Source organism: Doryrhamphus excisus, linkage group LG18, assembly GCF_037039965.1.
Source record: "Doryrhamphus excisus strain RoL-2023G ecotype Guam linkage group LG18, RoL_Dexc_Guam_v1.1, whole genome shotgun sequence".
Lineage (NCBI taxonomy): Eukaryota > Metazoa > Chordata > Actinopteri > Syngnathiformes > Syngnathidae > Doryrhamphus > Doryrhamphus excisus.
Window position 1 is genome coordinate 16227715 of NC_136374.1, and position 21790 is coordinate 16249504.

Consider the following 21790-nt stretch of genomic DNA (forward strand, 5'->3'; position numbering starts at 1 on the left):
AGTAGTATTTGTCACCCTACAGCTTGTACAGCTCCTGTCCCATTTGGGCCACTGCACCGCAGGAATGAGTATGTGTGTTTGCATGTATAAAAAAGGGGTGGGATGTTCCCATTTCCGCTCTGTTTGAAGCACATGGACTGAGTCGGAATGTTGAAACAGGAATGGGGGGGCACCAGAGGGAGGGTGAGTGGAGAGGCTAAGGCCGTAATCTGAGAGGGGAGTCCCTCGGCGAGACTGGCACATGGTCCGTGCTCTCACTTCGGGACCAGTGCACAGTGGAGAAAGAGATTATGAAAGAAAAGATTCAGTCACGAAATGAGTAGATAATGACAATTCCGTATTGATATTAATTTTCATTAGAATCACTGCATAATTGTCTCTGCAAATCCAAAAGAATTTCAATCTAACAAATGAATAAGTAAAATAATCCAATTCATTGCAGTCATGCTTAGTAGAAATTCCCTTGCTCAATTGAAATGCTTCAACTGTGACATCTTGGCAACACATGATGACAGTTCATCCTGTATAATCATCCCACAAACACCTGCTACCGTTTTTTTTTGTTTTTTGGAATATTTCCCACTGAAATTGCCTTACATCGTAGCTAAAAATCTGTATCATTGTTGCGTGCTCAAGGTATGACAGACTTGACATGGCTCATGTGATAAAAATCTATGGTATGAAAATGACAGAAGCATTTCATTCATATCAGCTTGGCTTTTACTGAACGTGGAAGGTTCTAAAATTAGACTAAACAGGCCTACAGTAGATTAGACTTAATTAAACCAAACTTACCAATGATTATTATAATTTTGTGGGCATATAAAGATTTCTTTGTGTGGGGCAGGGGTGTCAAACTCAATCGTACAGGGGCCCCAAAACTCAAATCCTACTATACGTTGTGGACATTAGGCGTGGTCGCCCATTTCGATATTTCGAGATTTTTGATGGACCACCTCTTCGGCATCGTCACTGTTTGGGCAAAACTACAGTATTTTATTAAACACAAAAATGTTACAATCCGTGAGATGTGTAACCCGAATCTGTGGAATGGGCAGATTACACACTTCCCAGCATGCTTTGCTATAGTTAAAATGATGACTTTTGAATGTCTTATGCCTATTTAAAAGGTGTTATTTTGTAAAAAAAAGTGCTGCCATTTTTAGTCGAAATAGGTGTGTCCCAATCACATGCATTGTTAGCTAGCTCATATTAACTTGTTTTCAGGCATTATAAAAAAATTGATCAATGACAGGTAATTTGGAATGTAACGAGTCAGGTCAAGGGAAAGCAAACCATAATATTAGTGTGTGCATGTGTACGCCTGTTTGTCCACTGACCACATTGCCATAAGGTGTCAGCAAATTGGGTGGCTGACATGTCACACATCCTTCATACAACAACAACAAAAAAAGCTTCAGATACTTTGACAGCAGATATTTTACTGCCCTGGGACACACTTAAACATGCATGAGTGACGAACAGCGATTCTAACACATACACACACCATTGCCCCGTGGCCACACATGCAATACACAGAACAAGAGCGAGCAAACGCTAACAGGCACCTGCAAAATCAGCAAGATAAATATCAGGCCTCAGGTATGTGCTGCAAGTTCCTTAACGGCTCCCCTGGCACCTGCACCGACGAGCCACTCCGACACACAAACACTTGCATAAGTCAAACACGTTCACCACACCCATAACCAAACACAAAAAGTCGAGGACGAGTGTGCACTTGAAGTGCTTCCTTAAAGGGTGTGTTTGATCACATTCATATGAAACGGCTGTCACGAGTTGACTTGTCAACACGGAGAACCCCCATCCAGAAATGCCTTTCCTGGAGATGCAATAATGGCATTAAAGAATACTGTCTGCCATGAACCAATGTGCCATCAACCATCGTCATTCAGGTTTAAAATATTCAACCATGCGATATTCTGTTACTGATACACACCAAAGCCAAAAAAAAAAAAAACGGGATGTCCAGATCCTCCATGCAGCAACGTTGCAACATGAGCAACCTCAAGCTGAGTTCAACATCTCTGTGGTGTGCGCACACACCCCAAACACCACCCACATATCCAACATGCTGTGTCAGAGACGGGGTGTGTGGTTGAATCTGGTTTGCGTGTCAAGTGAAAGCACATCAAGTCTGGATCGAAGAGCAAAAAGTGGTTTCTTTTTTGTTTTGCGCTGTTAGCGACAACCCGGCATGCTGACTTTGGAAAGTAAGCAACATCAACAGCTTTGATTTTTGAGTTATTCCACTTATTATAATTAATTGGCTTGGCATGAAGTAGGTGTTAAACTATCTGCGTGGTTTTATTCTTCTTCTCAAAAGATTCTTCGTTTATTTTTGAAAATCTGCAATGATTTTGACCACCGTTATGTTTCCGACCTTGGGACTTCACAGGGTTTTCAAGTGGGCATCCCACTTCACTGGGTGGGCTGCGTAAATAGCCTACAACACCTCAATGACAGCAGAAACCACAGTCCTAAAACTGCACCCGCCTTCTTGCATCCTTTAGCCACCGCCATGTGGATACTCAGCCTGCTTTGAAGTGTCGTTCACCAGGTTCTTGTGAGTTGCACCTCTGACCCCGAAAATAGTATGAGTGACTGTCCACGGATGCCCCTGAAACCAACTTCCACCGGTAAGTTCCATGCTGTCCCTGCACACTCTTTGCTGGCCCGAAAAGGGAGAGAGACTTGCGTTCATTGGCTTTTTCAAGCCTTTCCTCCTGGAGTATCGTCAGTTCTATCAAAGAAACCTGTTTTGTTACTCAGGACCAGAGCATGAAGTCTGGTCGGAGGATAGCGACTGTAATCTCCTCTGGAAACTTGACTTTTCCAAGAGTCCAAGAATCCCTGCACATTTGTCTTGCCTGACTGCTGTTGCTTCTTCTTGTCCAGTCCATCGGCAAGTCATGCCAGTACCTGGTCATGGCGCCACCTGAACCTCCCTTCAGTATCGACAAGGCTTGCTTGACACACAAAGACTGAAAGTGTTCCTGGTTTGTCGGTCTATTGCACTGGGTACAAGACGGATACTCTCAGTCTCCATTGTTGGAGGTTTGTTGGCATTGGCAGCAATGGATCTAAGGAGGAACTTCACACCGGTGCCACTCCATATTCCAGATGTCCCTCCAACTCAAGAGTTGGGACACTGTCCCACCGGGTCCAACTGCCCTGCTGGTTCATGGATTTTACCCCGGCTTGTCTGCCCTCTTCCTCCACTGCCCAAATCTCCTTGTGGACCATCTCTCTCTGGTCTTTACATCCTTCCAGCTTGCTCGGGTGATGACTCCCCCACTGAGCAAGAGTTACTGTATTCCAATCCGATTCCCCCAGACAGCAGCGGAAAGGAACAAGTAATTGATACACCCATAAAAAAAGTCTGACACACCGTGGACAGCAAGCTTGTTGTCGAGCATGTCATTATTCACATGAAGATATATTAGCAGAAAAATGATACCAATAAACACATTTTGGCCATCTTTCCATTCCATTGTCAAAAATGGGCCTTTTATGTCAACCAATCAGTGTATAGCTTTACCCTACACTTCGGTATTGTGCAATACTACTGCGACCGGTACCCCAAGAAAAAGGGCGGTGTCCAATATAACAGTACCTCTGGTTAACCCACGTTTGCTATTCCAAATTGTGGGAATTGCGGGAAATAAAGCAACTACATGGATATCACATTAAAAACGGGTTAGCCCTTTAAAAGACCCAGCACGCCTGGCAACAAAACACTGTGGGAGAAAACGGGAAGAATCATTCTCCCTCCACAGCAGTGAGGATGCTGGGAACAGCAGAAGTGGTGCATCCGCATGGCAACCAGAAAGTGGGGGGGTTGGGGGGGGGGGGGGGGGGTAAGAACACCGCGTCCTCACACACACACACACACACACATTTCCACAGAAGAAAAAAAGAGGAGAGAAAGTATGAGGCCGTGTGTGCAATGCAGATTCAACCGAGACGAGTTGATGAATGGCTTCATTAAAACAGCATTAGAAGAGGTGAAGTTGAATGGCGGGCAAGCGGCGTGCGGTGATTAGCTCACTTTCACAATGCTAACATTCCCCTTCTTTTAAATGCCGGCACATTGCATCCCCGACACTTATCAATTCATGAGCGTTTCCACACACACAGCCCGAGGAAGATGAATAAACAGCAGTGACACCATGGAGAAATGAAAGCTAAGCTAATGTAAAAGAGGAAAACAAAACAAAAACCGGAGTGAGCGTGTTGGTAACTTGATTAGCCACATGCTACAGGGAAGAAAAATCTACATTATTCTTTCTAATTTTCCTCCATGCTCCTTTGCAAACCCAGAAAAATGGGGGCAATTCAGTAACCGTAGCAACCAAGTGTGCCTACGTGCAGAGACAAGCTGCTGATGGAGGGGGAAGGCGCGGCCAGGAGGCTAAAGCGAGTGCATACCAAACACACACATAAACACTATTTTTTCTTTGTCGTGAGGTTCAAAGATGAAGTTGACTGTCCCCCCCCCCTCCCCTTCTTATTTTCTTGTCTTGGTTCCGCCTCACTCCTCGGTACAGTATGAGGGCTGTTCAAACACAACCTGTTTCCTCTGGCGTCCTGCGGGAACATTGTCCAGCCTTTCTGTACTCGTGTTTTTACTTGTTCCCATCGCTCAGCCGATTGTTTCGCAGAGGATACGAGCAGCCATTGTGTTTATAAAGATGCTCCCATCAACGTGAGCGAACATCCTCTTTTAGACACTTGTGTGCCGACAAAAGCTCCGGCACATCCGTAAGCAATATGCAGGGCTCGATGTATATAACGATGTACAGTAAACCTTGGATATATCAGAAATTCGCTCACAACAGACAGATAAAAAAGAACCAATTTTTCTGTAATGCATTTCCAATACAAATTCATTGCATATATCGGATTTTTTTATAACGGATTTCGCCTATTTCGGACAAAATCTCCAGTCCCGTTCCAATTTCCCTCGCATATATCGGATGGCCGCATCGTTTATTTCTCCTGGCTCCAGATTTAGGACAAACATAAAAAGTGAGTGACGTCAATAATACTAGCACAGCAGTGAATGAGATTTTAACCTCACTATTGGAAATAACGTAGGCCTGACGGGCGTAACAGGGACTAGCTTAATTAACAATTTGTTATGCTCAGAGTCCAATAAAGTTAAATTCTCTTTTCATTGCCCAGTCCAGGTACATTGGAAACATAGTCAAGGAAGTGCCTTTTTATAACAGATAAAATCCGATTTACGCATATACCGGATATAAATCCGATATATGCGTAAAACTGACATTTTCCGGTATACGCATATAACAGATTTCGCTTATATCGGACAAAACCAGTGGGAACAATTGAATCCGATATATTTGAGGTTTACTGTACCGATGGCCCGGGGCAAGTTAAAACAAAATTCCGGCAAGTAAATCCAATCAGTGATATTCCCGTCAGGCAAGTGCACTTTGGCATTCCATACTGCAAAGAGTTTTTTTTTAAAAGCGGTTCTTGTTGGGTGTTGGTAAAACACGGACTGTGTAATTCCGGTGGTAATTTGCAAACCAATCCTTGCAAATCTTGAAATGGACCAATCAGAATCTTTTATTTAGACCGCGGTCCGCAGTCCACAATCCGTGTTTTACCCACACCCGTTCTTGTTCGCGATCAACCAATGCCATGTTAACACACATCTACACAATTTTTCACACATTCCTCCAAATACAATGCGTCAATACTATTATCTGATGAATTATCAGCACATATTAATGCTAAATATATTAACCACAAGAAATGATAATCATTTAATCTTGAGATTCTCATGTGATGCCACAAAAATTTGATTATTATTATTATTATTTCTCACCTTAAGGATTCCCCATGGGAAAGTCATTTTTCTTTTTAATGTAGATCCTTGAATATGGCTGACATATGTTGAGACCAAAGAGACGCGGCGGCCAGTTTTAAAGCGCAACAGGAGGTTGCGCGTGTCACACGTCATCGCTACTGTCAAACACAATAAGCGGAAAGGAAGAAGATGGAGTGATGGAAGAGGGGGGCAGGGAAAAGTAAAAAAAAAAACTAGTAGTACAAGTAGAGACCCAATGGTTCTTGCCACAATGGTGCGATTGTTCGCTGGATGTGGGCCGAGAGAAAGAAAAAGATTGAAACTGAGAGAGCGGGAGGAAGGGCTCGAAGGCTTTTCACATTCTTACGTACTCCGGATGGTTGTTGTGCTGTGGCAATGTATGCTGGGTAAAAGGGTCAAGTCGTTCTACCATATGGGCTTTGGGTTATTCACACATTGTGATGATTTTTGCCAAATGGCGATGCCACAAAACAAAGAACCTCACCTAGTTTTATGGGTCGGAAAAAGTATTATTAGTCCACTGTGTCGGCTTATTTCATCATTCATTGAAGCAATGGAGGTAATAATGTCAAATATTCTTAGTTTTCGGAAATAAGTATTATTATTTTATGTAAATGATGGACACCCACAGGCTGGAATATCCGCAATAAAGCACATTAATCGACTGATCATTAAGAATTCTGATGATGTTGATTCTGTTTTAACTAATTTGAAGTCTACAAAAGACTAACATGATGTAATTTTAGGGAATTTGAGCTACATCCACAAAGACCTCTGCGATGGCACGACTCCTCCAGGCAGCATTATTTTTGCTTCGCATTGAAACAGAAGTTCAGAACATTCAGCCTTCCCATCCCAATAAAAATATCAAAACAAATATCAATGAATTGACTAATTGACTAAATGTATTATCCTCTCTTAAGTGAAGCATTTGAGCATAAAAATGGCTACATGAACTAAAATACAATTATATGATGCATTCAAAGACGTTGACATAGCATTCTACACGACTCAGTAATGTTACTATCAGATGACAGGCCCAGGCTTTTTTTATGGCAGCTTTGAATTATCTCACAACAGGGACAATAATTTTGTCATAATGATGTCACTTTCCGTCCGCCATTTTTACAGCAACACACATAAGCACGAGTCTTATTGATGTTTTAAATTACGTATTAATTCTTATTATGTCTACTACATTAAGTAATACGCGTGTAAAAGTAACTATAGGGGTGCTAGTTTATGTCTACAGGGCTTTAATCATGTTAAAACCGCATTAAGAATGTTGTACACAGGTTTTCTGTGCGCCATCTGAAAAAAATTTCGATTTTATTCACTTATCACAGCTAAATTGCCAATAAAACGCAATAAACGAGGGATTGCAGTATATCCCTTCTATGCATACTTCACATCAAAGCATCTGATGCAAAATGATGGCTGTTTTTAATGGCGGGTATAAAGAAATATTGCTTCACGCAAATTTCCAAGAAATGTTAACATATGTGGGCTTTATAGTCTATTTAGAGTCCGTGAGCGAGATGCCAAACTCGAAGTTGAGTTTGACTTGATTTGCTCCGACTTTATGAACAGTAACTCCGAGGCAGTGCGACATTTCCAAACTCCAGGTTTTCTGCAATGCAGCATTAGCATATAAATGTGTCTCAAAGTATTAGGAAGGTCATCCTGATAAGGAAGCCCTTATAAGGTCAACTCCTCCAGCACCCCCCCCCCCCCCACCCACAATGCAAAGGGGAGGCTACCTTTTCAGCTGGGCTCCTGGATGTTGGCCAGTCAAAAGAATTAGGGCTCTTTGGGGGAGTGGAATCTTAAAGAGACAGCAGCTTTAAAAACAATTTAGTTAGGGAATGAATTAGTGGAGGGAATTTTGGGCATTTTCAGAAGATAGTAGCAGTGAGTACTCCATTACGGATATAAAGACATCTCCTTTGTAGCAAACCAACTGTCTCAGTGGAATGCTCCAGCAGATAGAACAGTAAAATAGAAACACCAAGTGTGTATTTGCAAAAATAAATATGGAATCAGCTTCAAAATGTTAGTAACACACAATTCGACTTTCATGCTTTTGAAGTTAAAGTAAGAACACCTGAAACTGAAGTAGCCGACCAGAACAGGCAGAACATCTGTTAGCCAATCAGAGGACGTGAACATCTGGCACTAATGAACAGCAGTCATCTCAACGGCTGAACTCTGACCTTACCCGCTTGGCTCAGCAGTGTGCATTTTTCTTCCCGGGCGTGTTTATTTCTCTTCTAAACCCCCCCCGCCCCCACTCTCCAGTCCTCCCGATTCATCGCTTCATCTCTCGCAACAGCGTACACTGTACGGCATCTGATATGCCAGATGTTGTCATTCACTTGTACCGCTTCGTCGACATAGCGTGGCGTACTGACTCGCCTTAATAGCGGACATTCCTCATTTTATCTCATCTTTTGACAGTATGCAGGAGGACTGAGTACGTGTACTATGTGTGTGTACATACTGTATGTTAGCTGCATGTGAGGATAGTACATCTAAAAAAAAGTACAACACCCCAATCTAAAATAAAGAATGAGGAAATAGGGGATAGGTAGAGCAAAAAAAAAAAAGTAATGCACGTTGCTGACTCAGCATGTTGCAACTGAGTCTAAATCCGATGTTTGATACCTGATTTTGTTGTTGGCTATCAAAAGAGGTTGAGATTATTCACACATTATTTTATGCTGATAAGCACAGAGAAATGTGTGTGTGTGTGTGTGTGTGTGTCCTGACAGGAAGCGTCCCAGCACAATCAGTGTGTATTCAAGCTTGACTCCATATACCCTCGGTTTCACACTAACATCCTTCCCCGACTGATTATATTTTAAGCTCCGTCAGCAGATCCTTAATTCAGCCTGAAACACATACACACACTTTTTACACACTCCGTCAAGCATCCACACACTTTCAAGCAACGTCTATATATGAACGCAGACATTACAAAAAATGTTCATGAAGGCTCACGAAAATCAGGATTTTTTTTGTTAAAAGTACATTTTTAGCCGGATAACTTATTTTTACTTTGAATTATTATTATTTTTCACTTTTCATAATTTTCAGTAACCACTGGATTTTCATAAATCAGAAAAAAATTGATAAACATGAAGCGAGATTATTTTTTGTATTGTATTGTAATTGTATTGTATTATTTTGTATAGTTTTTTTTTTAGTTTGAGGTATTTGCAACCATCACTAGTTCCTCAAAATCAAAAATATATGGTTCTCAAATTGCTTGTGTTAACCAGTGGTGGGCAGTTACGGCCAGCAAGGCCTTCTCTGCTGGCCTAACCGACACCAGAAGCACTAACCTATATTTCTAATCTAAATTATTATGGTCTCTTACATTAAAATATATTAATTTACTCCCAGGCAGCACGGCGGTCGAGTGGTTAGCGCGCAGACCTCACAGCTAGAAGACCAAGGTTCAATTCCACCCACGGCCATCTCTGTGTGGAGTTTGCATGTTCTCCTCGTGCATGCGAGGGTTTTCTCCGGGTACTCCGGTTTCCTCCCACATTCCAAAAACATGCTAGGTTAATTAGCGACTCCAAATTGTCCATAGGTATGAATGTGAGTGTGAATGGTTGTTTGTCTATATGTGCCCTGTGATTGGCTGGCCACCAGTCCAGGGTGTACCCCCCCCCCCTCACCCAAAGACAGCTGGGATAGGCTCCAGCACCCCCCGCGACCCTCGTGAGGAAAAGCGGTAGAAAATGAATGAATGAATAATTTACTCCCAACAGTCAATTATCTTCATTTTCTTGTGTTGTTCTTGGCTGCAGACATGTCATTGTAATCTGCCCATGGCCTTCAGAATCAGTAGTGCTGGCCCCAGTCACATACATCTATCAGACTTACAGCAATGGGGCTGTTTTTTGGTTGTTGTTGTTGTTTTTTTGGGCCAATCATACGTCCGAATCGCTTCTCAGGGCCAGCTTGCAGGCCCCTAGTACTGATTGCACATACAGTACAGTACAGTACTTGTGTACGTGAGCGGTTACATGCCAAGTTGTTTTGAAGTAATGACCTGCAATTTGGTTAACTGCACAAACTGGGCTTGTTTCTAACTGTCGGACAGATGTTAAACACATCACCTAAAGACACACACACACACACACACACACATTCTACTCTGGTCTATTCTGCGTCTCTTCCGTTAAGTACAACAGTAACAACAAGTCCAGGCATATAGTCTCATGCACTGTTTGCAAAGCCACTGCTGCGTTAACACCTTTCCTATTGTGAGTCAGTGAATGCAGCCGTTTATCCTAAATCATATGTTTCACTGGCTGACATAGCAAACATGAGGCTGAGAAACGGGACACGGCGGCAGGCAGACACCATTTCGGTTGAGGGCCCCGAGGGCACATACACAACCCCTTTCAGGGTGAAAGATCACCATCGTATCTGCGGTTGTGAAATTAGAACAGATGCTGCTCCCAAATGCCCCTTTGCACCATCTGTGTGTTGCTCGGAGTAAAATAAATCAATAGGAATTTCCCGAGCTCACCAGCATAGAGTCCGACTGTTTTACTGTATCGGGCGTCCGATTGTGGCATATCATGATTAATCAATACCGGTGACTGTGTTACTGATATATTAACTTTTTTTTATGTGCAGAAATTCTGTCCGTGCTGTTCCCCGCCCGAAAACACCAAAATCACACCAAAACACCTAAAATCACAAAAAAGGCCTGCCCTTATGTTTACAGTGTTACTAATTAAAGTCCTTATTTTCATTTTGTAGTCTTCTGCTTCTTTGCGTTGAATCATATCTTCGGTATTCTAATAACTTATGTTCATGTATACTATATATCAATTTTATTTCATATAACATTGTTTATCGCAGTTGCACGGTGGTTGAGTGGTTAGCACTCTGGCCTCACAGCTAGGAAACCCGAGTTCAATGCCAGCGTCGGCCATATCTGTGTGGAGTTTGCATGTTCTCCCCGTGCATGCGTGGGTTTCCTCCCACATTCCAAAATTGGCGACTCCAAATTGGTATGAATGTGAGTGTGAATGGTTGTTTGTCTATATGTGCCCTGTGATTGGCTGGCCACCAGTCCCGGGTGTACCCCGCCTCTCGCCCGAAGACAGCTGGGACAGGCTCCCCACGCGACACTCGTGAGGAAAAGCGGTAGAAAATGAATGAATGAATGAATATCAAATTGTTTATTGCGGCTGCACAGTGGACGAGTGGTTAGCACGCAGGCCTCACAGCTTGGAGACCCGAGTTCAATTCCACACTCGGCCATATCTGTGTGGAGTTTGCATGTTCTCCTCCCACATTCCAAAAACATGCTAGGTTAATTGGCGACTCCAAATTGTCCATAGGTATGAATGTGAGTGTGAATGGTTGTTTGTCTATATCTGCACTGTGATTGGCTGGCCACCAGTCCAGGGTGTACCCCGCCTCTCGCCCGAAGACAGCTGGGATAGGCTCCAATATCAAATTTTTTATCGTGGCTGCACAGTGGTTGAGTGGTTAGCACGCAGGCCTCACAGCTTGGAGACCCGTGTTCAATTCCACCCTCGGCCATATCTGTGTGGAGTTTGCATGTTCTCCTCCCATATTCCAAAAACATGCTAGGTTAATTAGCGACTCCAAATTGTCCATAGGTATGAATGTGAGTGTGAATGGTTGTTTGTCTATATGTGCCCTGTGATTGGCTGGCCACCAGTCCAGGGTGTACCCCGCCTCTCGCAGGAAGACAGTTGGGATAGCGACCCGTGACCCTCGTAGGGTGAAATGAATGAATGAATGAATGAATGTTGCTTATCGGTCAATATATCAAATATGAATCGGGCTGCTACTTGGAACGAACCACAAAACCAGCAAAATTAATACATCGAATTTATGGTGATAGTTGGAGTCAGAGACAGTCTCGGGTAAGTGAAACAGCAACACATGCTGAGCCAAAGCAACATTGAATACATTAAGTGAGTACAAATATTCTTAAGGGCTTTTCACATGCACTAAAACGCTTCCTGTTGCTTTTTTTCCCATTATAGCAAGATGTCTGATCGGGAAACCAGGAGCACTACTTTTCCTGAATAAATGCAGTCCCATGCAGCCCTGCAAGTTTGCCAAACACGGAGAAATTCACAGAAATGTCAACCTCTGGATTCAATTCCAAGTAAGTGCTCCACACGCACCCAACGTGCCATGATAAGCTCATTCCTTAACTCCATATATAACCATTTGCATCTGTGTTGGAACATTCTTGCCTTTACCGGTCTCCTGAAAACTCACTCACGCTTCTTTCTTTGACTTTATATTCTTTCAATTTAAAGTCACTGTGTGTCTCGGTTACCTCCTACACACACTTGAGTAGGAGTGGGGACATTCTTTATTAGCAGAACTTTATACACTAACATCATTTGATGGGGTTGCGGTCAAACTCTTGAATATGAAATGAATCCAAACATGGATTTATGGGCCTTGCTTTATGTACTTTTCCACAGTCATTCTGATTGAGGTTGACTTATACATGATAGGCGTCAATATCACAAGCAATTCACGCCTTATTCGTATTAATCCAAGCTACTGCAGTTTAAACTGAAAAGTTGCATATCTGACCTATCATCAAAAGGCGTGTTTTGCTGTACAAGGCACTTATATTCGTGAGTATATTCGTGAGTTATTGCACAAAATCTTTGAAATTGCCACTAACGCAGAGCTCGGGTCTGGGTGAGACTGGGCCGCATCAGGTTTAAAAAAAAACAACAACAAAAAAAACGCATTTATTAAAAACTAAAAACTTTAAAAAACTTCAGTTTGGTTCCAATTTTCTACAAGAAAAGCTCTGATAAAATATTCCACTGTTCTCAAATATCTTTTTGTTTTTTTTCACAAAATAAGATGAAAAATAAACAAACAAATCAAAAATAAAGAAAATCAATCAGTAATAAATAAATATAATAATAATAATAAAACTGCAAATAATAAAAAGTTAAGACACCACATATAGTTGGTGGGTAGACAAATTATTTTTTTTCAGATTAAAATGAACAAAGCATTATTAGAGCCCTGTAGACATGACAAAACACGACTATAGTCACATTTATACTCTTTTTATTTACAACATATTGCGCAACTGCAGGGTCTTGAGACACATGCTAACTCGCAAACTAGAGAGCTAGCGACCTTTAAACGGTAGCCTTCAAGTTATTTCCTTTTAACTTTAACTTTAACTAAGCCAAAAACTTACCACTTCCACACGGATAGGGAGGATAACTATTAACAGTTATTTAACCTTTAACATGAACATTAATCAAACGTAATAATTTTTTTCTGGGTACATGATACCATACAGCATCCATATCAAACTTTACATTAAACTTTCATATCAAGGCGGGGGCCTCAAACTAGTGTCCTGCGGGCCACATTTGGCCCGTGGGACGCATGTTGGAGACCCCTGCCATAGACAATAGACATGCATTTGGCTTATGTATTAACTGGGGATCGGCATAATAATAGACTATTTGATTGTTCATTAAAAAAATAATATGAAAAACAAATGAAATCGAGTTGCTATTAACCCTGATGACCAACCTACATGGTAGAAATAGTCATTCTCTATTTTGGTAACATTTAGTTATCCACAGCCTGCCTCCGTTTCCCCATTATGCTGCACTGCCTTATCAATTTGAGCCATTTGGGGGGGATTTACATTTATTTTCCTTCCATGCCACAGCGCAAAATCTCCACATGCATAAAGATTATTCCTGCTGTCAGATTTAAGCACAGACATCATTTGACTAGTTCTAGAATTGGATGGCGGGAAGCTGGAAGCAGACCATTGGATACCCTGTATTGGCAGATTGCAAGCTAATAACAGGCTGTGTGTTTGTGTTTTTGGAAGGAAGCGACACCCGCAAACACCTCAACCTCAGCACACATTTAACCCCTCATTTAGTCATTCCGTCTAAGGAAGATGTGGGAAAACCAAGCACAGCTTTCCACCTGGGAGCTCAGAAGGAACTGACAAGGCGGATCGATGGACGAACATCAAGTCTGCAGGAGACAGTTCTCACAATGTAGTCCTGGCAGAGAACCGTGACACAGGTGGATGAGCATGAAGCCGGCTCTATGGGGACTTGACTGTCCAATGAGTTCATGGATAAAGCAGGTGACCAGGGATTGGGATGAATTCTTGGATCAGTTTGTCATATTCTACCTGTTAGAATGTCAGATATGATAGAACATATGATTTCTATGCTGCTTTAGATCGCATTAGATTTAATGAGCCTGGCAGAAAACTTGTCTTATCTACAGATTCTGCAATTGCAGTACTAGCCAAAATACTTCTAGTACAGGGAAAAAAATGTCTTGTGGGAACTATGCCTGGAAAAATAATAAATAAATTACCGTAATCACACAATAAATGAAAACTAACTCAATAATTTTCTCTTTTCTTTTCTCCCTTTTCTCAGTCATATACATTCTTTGTCTTGGTGGGTGGAGGCGGGGCCACTAGCATACACACAGAATGCGGAAAAGTGTAACATACTAGAAATTAAATTATTCGTTAATTTTCTACTGCTTATTCCCACAAGGGTCACAAGGGTGCTGGAGCCTATCCCAGCTGTCTTCCGGTGAGAGACGGGGTACACCCTGGACTGGTTGCCAACCAATCACAGGGCACGTATAAACAAACAACCATTCACACTCTCATAGAAATTAAATTAGTATACTGCAATATTGTGTTATATTTTATTCATTCATTTTCTACCGCTTATCCTCACGAGGGTCGCGGGGTGTGCTGGAGCCTATCCCAGCTGTCTTTGGGCGGGAAGCGGGGTACACCCTGGACTGGTCGCCAACCAATCACAGGGCACATATAGACAAACAACCATTCACACTCATTCATTCATTCATTTTCTGACGCTTTTCCTCACGAGGGTCGCGGGGGGTGCTGGAGCCTATCCCAGCTGTCTTCCGGCGAGAGGCGGGGTACACCCTGGACTGGTCGCCAACCAATCACAGGGCACATATAGACAAACAACCATTCACACTCATTCATTCATTCATTTTCTGACGCTTTTCCTCACGAGGGTCGCGGGGGGTGCTGGAGCCTATCCCAGCTGTCTTCCGGCGAGAGGCGGGGTACACCCTGGACTGGTCGCCAACCAATCACAGGGCACATATAGACAACCATTCACATAGAAATTAAATTAGTGTACTGCAATATTGTGTCATATTTCATTCATTCATTTTCTACTGCTTATCCTCATGAGGGTTGCGGAGGGTGCTGGAGCCTATCCCAGCTGTCTTCCGGCAAGAGGGGGTGGGGGGTACACCCTGGACTAGTGGCCAGCCAATCACAGGGCACATATAGACAAACAACCATTCACACTCACATAGAAATTAAATGAGTATACTGCAATATTGTGTCATATTTTTCCATATATAATTTGTCACTGTACTTTCTTAAAAGTCATGTCTCATCTTGTGAACTGAATGTCTCGTCACACCCTTAGTACTTAAAAGGTAACTTTCACACAAATACGCTTCTTTGTTGCTATACCCTAAAAGGACATTGTGCACAAAATGTGCACAAATAAGGAAAAAAATATATACATCTTGATACAAAGGATAAGAAGTTGCAATGCAGGCATGCGCCATGTGATCCATGTCACATGATTCATGCGAAATTCGTATTGGATGTCAACACAGGATGGTGCAGGTGTACCTAATAAAGTGACCAGTGAGTGCATTCACCACTACCTGGAGACATAATTGTCAATACAACTTTGCTTGTCCTTCATTGCAGCTTTATTGTACTCTTAGGGGACAAAAAAAAATTGCAATATGTGTGCAATCCTGACGCACACATGCACACAACCGGTACGCAGAGCCGAGCAGCATGCAGCACAGCAGACACGCATGGAGACAAGAGGGGAGAGAAAACGCCCTGCCTTGTGCTCATGTCGAACAGCAGCCTTCCTGCTTGTCGACACAACGGACTCGGAACACATGAGTTGGTTTTTTTTGGCCCGAACACAACCAGCAAGCTGCTGGTCAACAACATCCGTGATGCATGGGTGGGTTTTTTTTTCCCCAGCACACGTCTGTCTTTGTTGTGCACAACATTCTGGAGCACATTGTGTTCTGCTACACTTGATCAGAACACAATGATTGCTACCATTTCTGGACATATGTATGTAAAGACAATGATATTTGAAGGGAATTAACCGAAACACAATATGAGACAGAAAACGCAAAAAACACTCAATTGCAATTACACTTTAAGCTTTAATAATAATAAAAAAAAAAGTTTACCTTTAACTTGAGTTTCATATTCCGCCACAATCTCCTTGTCCTTTCGGAATTTGGCCGGAGACGTCATGGCTGGAGTTTGCGGATCAAACCACTTGTCCTCGCTGTGAAGTCAAATCGCTCTCAATCGATCAGTAAAAGGGGGAAGAATATCCACACTACAGTTAGATTTACGCGGAATGGAGGGGAAAAAAAGGAGAGTCCCGATAAGGAAAATGTGGCTCCTCTGCGAGCCCGGCGGGTTCCGTATTGTCTCCCTGCGTGTGTTCACTCCGGGTGCATAGTGAGTTTGGCGCTGCTGCTTCGTCTGCTTCTTGTTCTCCTGCTGCTCCTGCTGCTGCTGCTGCTGCTGCTGCACAATGTTCATTTGCGCCTCCTCCGAACCACCGGCTTGGGTGCAAACAGTTTCAAGTCAAAGGGGGGATGCACCACTCCATTTAAATGAGTGATAACGTGCTAGTTTGCTCTACAAGGTCCGTTTGCTTCTCGGTTCCTCGCAATATCCGCTTGTCTAAAGAGTGACCCCCCCTCCCTCCTAAGAAGTAATAGGAGAGAGGAGGAACCGGTGGAGGGGCTGGCTGTTGTGGGAGCCACTGCGCAGGACACACACTAAGATTAAGGCATCTTCCTGAATTATTAAATAATATGGTGAATTTGAAGTTTATCCATGGCAAAGTATTAATCTTGACTTTTAAAGCACAGGAAATGTTATTGAAAAACACTGTCAGTCACATGTACGTGAAATATAAGTTGCCCCCAAGACATAAATACACGACGAGCCCCAATGATATAATAGTTTTGTGCAAATGAAAAGTATTTCCTGACAGATAGCTAAAACCGGAAGTCGTCACAAACATTGCCAGACTGCATTTGTAGCCTCTCAAAATTTAAATTTAAACATTTGACATATCTTGCCATTCCGTAGTTTTAACTCAACTTGCCATTTTAAACACTGTCATTGTTTACAGCGTTTATAAAGTTTATCTCTCTTCTCACCTGAAAGGACACAACTTTTTTTTTTTTTACCAAAATTCCGACCCCGCCAATTTTAACCGGAGAGACCCATTCTACGTTGTGATTGGCCCTAGTGAGTTTGGCTGATGGGTAAATGCACCAATAAAGAACAGGCAGCTAGTAAATGGATCCACCCAAATGTAACGTATGTCCAATCGAATTTGTGCTTGTTGCTGAACCTGACCAATCGCGTTAGGGACTATTGCAGTGTATCCAATCATAACTCGGCATTGGTTCTTTCAAAGATGGTTTCAGGAAGTAGTTTTAAATACCAGGAAGTTGTAAACAAAGCTGACAGCTGTTAGTTAGCTGTTAACTACTCCACACTGAACGGACGCGGACCTGATGGTGTTACAATCGTATTCCTCGCCGTTTCTGGGTGTTAATAATTTAGCTCACCATCAACGTTATAGTCTGGAACCCGGATGGGGAATTGTTTTATCCGGACCGTGTATTTGAAAAGCTAACGTTAGCTGCGTTTGTTTGACGGCGTAGGAGTAACCATCGATGCATATGAAGGGCATTTTAAAGCCATATGCTTATCCTTAAAATCCCAGAAATCGGCCAAGTCCGTGTTGGATTGACCCTATTATTGTGTTTGCAACATCAAGGAGGCGTAAAAGGCTAACGTCCCACATCAAAGCAGGACGACAATGTCGACGTCCAACGCTAATTTCAAAAACAAGTGTGTGGCTCAAGTTAACTGTATATTTTGTGACAGTTTGCTCTGTACGAGAGGCATGAAGGCAGTGCTTCTTGCAGACACAGAGGTAGAGCTTTTTTCGACTGATATACCTCCAAATAGGTAAGTGCTAGTCACATTAGCACTGCTAGCTAGCTTTTGTTTACACATGCAATGATTACTAGGACAGTGCTTCTTTTGAGTTACTATAGCTAATTGTCACATACTCTGAACAATGGGTGTGATAAATCGAATTTTGCTGATAATGAGCAACCTCTCATATACATTTTGTTTATTCCATCAAGAACTGTTGACTTTGTGGCCAGCTGCTACTCAACTGAAAGCTGCAAATGCAAGCTGAGAGACATTGCATGTCTCAAGTGGTAGGTTTAAGCTCTTTTCTTAACATACTGTAGCTTTTTATCGCTTTAACTGTCATGCTTTGATGTGATGTATAACTACTCTATGTCACACTGATGAGTGTTCCTATTTTAAAGACCCCAGGATATTATAAAACAGCTAGAAAATGTCATTGCCTTGTGAGGTTCACCATTTTTTAAGTATTTACCGGCATTCATGCTCATAAACAGTAGTATTGTTTCATAAAGCATATAGTGTTTCCTTTGTGTGTACTCTCCTTTGTTGTTTTCGTTCAGGTTCAACACAAAAGACAACCAATAGTATTGTTTAAGCACTTTTCAGGGGTACTTGCTGTAAAATGCTGACTCGTGTTTCTGCCCCCCCCCCCCTCCTCTCTCTCACAGTGGTAATGTGGTGGGCTATCACGTTGTGGCCCCTTGTAAACCCTGCCTGCTTTCCTGCAACAATGGACATTTCTGGATGTTCAACAGCGACTCGGTCTCCACTCTAAACAGATTGGATGCATCAGGTGAATTAGATTCAGGAAAGTTTTGGATCTCTCACTGATTGGGTCAATTCGAACATTCGGCATTTGCTCCCCTGCATATTCACAAATTCCTTTGCTTTGAACTCCAAATAATTACTTTTTATGCTAACTTAAATGGAGAGTTTTTGGATAGCGTGAACTGCACGGTTGGAAAAGTGTGTTACCTCTATGAATACAGCAGAGGGTGCTGTCTCACAAGCTATTTAGTCAACATTTTCCAGCGGGAAGATGCTTTGTAACTTGTAATTGTATAACATGTCAAATTGAGTCTAAATGTGTTTAATAACTTAGTCATATTAGAAGATTTTTGCGATTTTTGCATGGCTACATCCATTATTTGTTTTTTTGCCAATCAATGGGACATAACCCTTGTGTATAGCGAGGATCTACTGTAACTGTGACGCGTTGTAAAAATAGAAACTAAATGGAATATACTGTAAGGAGTTAGTCTGTGAGTCCCACCCCTATTCAGAGTGGCTCATAAAACCTGATCCCTGATATCAGCACTTTGTACTAAATATGTATCATTTTTAGGTCTCAACCTGCTCCTGTGGGGAGATCTTCCCGAACTGGAAGACACCGACAACGAGGAATCGGAAAGCCCATCGGAGGAAGAGTGTATCAGGTAAAGATGGACAACCGACCATCCGGGATGCTGCTTCAGCAACCCAGATGCGATGAGAGAGGCCTTAAAGTGTCATTTAATGCTTAAGACTATAAAAGGTGCTGTTCTGCCGAGGCTGAAACCTAAAATCCAAGGTGTGCCGGAGGCCACGCCCCTTGAATGGGTCTGTCACAGCAGGTGCTTGGCCTCGGACAGCTGGTGGAACACCTGCTCTGACACACACGGCGGATTAGTCGGGCACACGCCAAAGGTTTAATGCTGGGAAAACAACACAGTGATTGTGTTATGTGAGACACATACGCCATCTTTAGCGAAACTGCAGCGCTAAATTGCTGACATAGTAGAAAAAATGGGTGCTCTTCCACACGTGCTGTCGGCGGCGGGAATAAGCATTTCCACAAAGGTTGCTCGAAGACGATGATAAGAAAGCAAACGCCCAGCTTAATTCAGTGGTTAATTATCATTTAACTGTTTAAAGCACAGTCACCCTTTTATAAACATAAACATGCGGTGTAAATATTTATCATGAGTGAAAGACCAAAAAAAATATGATGCATTGATCATCAGCTTGTGGTGATTATTAGAATGTTTTGATGAATGCAACACTGTGCTTACATTAAGCCTGGCTGGACATAATGGCCTAATCTTTACACCAAAAAGATGTAATTTAACAAATAATGTTGCAGTATATTTATTCCCCGTGTGTGGCGGTGTGACTGAAGTCTTTTTTTTTTTTAATATATATAATATATTGAATGGATAAATAGCACATTTGCTTGAAAGGGCATAATCAATACATGTCATCTACAGTAAAATACCTTTTTATACATAAGCATATCCAGTATGACCGAAGCAGCAGTTTCATATGAATATTGCTATTATCCATCGATATCAACAAAGTATTTCATTAAGTATTACTGGACTGTGACACGCTACCTGAACTGACGACTTTCTGTGTTTGCTCCTGCACTGCATGTAGCAGCATCGTTGTAGCATTCGTTCAAAAGAATCATAAACAAGCTCAAAGAAATCAGTGATTTATTTTATAGTCAATGTGCGCCAAAACGGGGGTCTCCAATGTTGGGGGCTCGGGCTGGTAGCATTTCAGCCGTTCACACCTTTTCATATTATTATTATTATTATTATAGCAAATAACTGCATTAAATTAAATGTAAATGTACACAAGTTTATCTTTTTTTTTATTATTTTTTTAAAATTTCGGCTCTGTGTCAATGTTGGTGAGTGCGTACATGAACATAGTAACAGCGGTTCCGTCATTTCCAGACTTATTCACCATATCCTTTGCGTGTTGCACGCAGGGAGAAATGCATTGTTCTGTCATTTTGGATTAAAGTTACGATCCAGCGGTATTTTCGATGTTGTAGGCACGCCCATTTAATTACTCGGGTATGGATCGGATCTACTGAAACGAGAAATGACAGTAAAAACAACCCTCTGCATAAACATCACACATAAACATCAAACCATGCTAAACTGTCACTCGGCGTTTATTAAAAGTATCGGCAATGTTTGGAGCAACATTTGAACACATCGTTAATTCTTATGAGCGTAAGAATAAGTTGACCGCTGTAGTGTTGATGAGTTAAAACCGTAAAACTCAAAATTTCAGATGGGTGAGTGACTTAATTATACTACCTTTTTGCGTGTTTGACCTTCATTTGTACTTTTGGTACTTCATGGGCCATGATCTGATGGATTAGTAGTAGTAGTAGTAGTAGTAGTAGTAGTAGATGATGTAATTAGACCGGTGTCAAACACTTAACATCGATGGTACTTCAGTCATGGTGCTGACCTCATGTCGTCTGCCATGTTAATATGCTAAAATGATTAGCCTTTCTCTGGCCTGTTTGCCCATATTGAAGAATCGGACCCAAGATTGTTAAAGAAATGTGATTATTTATGTGTGCTTACAACTTACAACTGCAGCCTAAAGAGTACGTAATGTTGTCTTCAACTGCTAAATACTGACAACACACACATTGTTTACAATTTTTGTTTACAAATGCTTTGCAATGTGCTGTAGTGCTTTGTTTTTTTTGTTTGTGTATTTAATATTTAATTTGTGATGTGACTTTTTTTTTTTTTTTTTTTTTTGAAAGGTTGGATGTGTATAGTTTTACCACAGGGAGATATCACTTGTGAGCTTCCACTGGCAAGGACAATAAGAGTGTGACATGATAATCAAAAAAAAAAACAAAAAACTTATAACAAAAATATGGAAATGTTTCTGAAGTGAATAACTGATTTAACTTTAGCCCTGTTGAAAAGGTATATTTTGCAATTTCACTCAAAACTGTGCAGGTAGTTTGGAAACTTGATTGTTTGTTTTGTATGGTTGTTAAATTA

The 21790-nt window shown here is 41.8% G+C and overlaps 2 protein-coding genes across 3 annotated transcripts in view; one reads left to right on the plus strand and one right to left on the minus strand.

Annotated features, from left to right (window-relative positions):
* Positions 1–16859, minus strand: part of srgap2 (SLIT-ROBO Rho GTPase activating protein 2) — a 70164-nt gene extending 53305 nt beyond the window's left edge. For both annotated transcript variants that reach the window (XM_058055621.2, XM_058055620.2), the window contains exon 1: positions 16199–16859. In XM_058055621.2, the coding sequence (XP_057911604.2) occupies positions 16199–16265 (67 nt within the window). In that variant the 5' untranslated portion in view covers positions 16266–16859. The remainder of the gene's footprint in view (positions 1–16198) is intronic.
* Positions 16860–17448: 589 nt separating this feature from the next.
* On the plus strand, positions 17449–21345 carry LOC131106501 (protein FAM72A). The gene is made up of 4 exons (XM_058055625.2): positions 17449–18014; positions 18197–18274; positions 18656–18780; positions 19333–21345. Exons 1-4 carry the CDS (start codon positions 17863–17865, stop codon positions 19425–19427), a joined length of 450 nt encoding a protein of 149 aa, XP_057911608.1. The 5' UTR covers positions 17449–17862; the 3' UTR covers positions 19428–21345.
* The last annotated feature ends 445 nt before the right edge of the window (positions 21346–21790 follow it).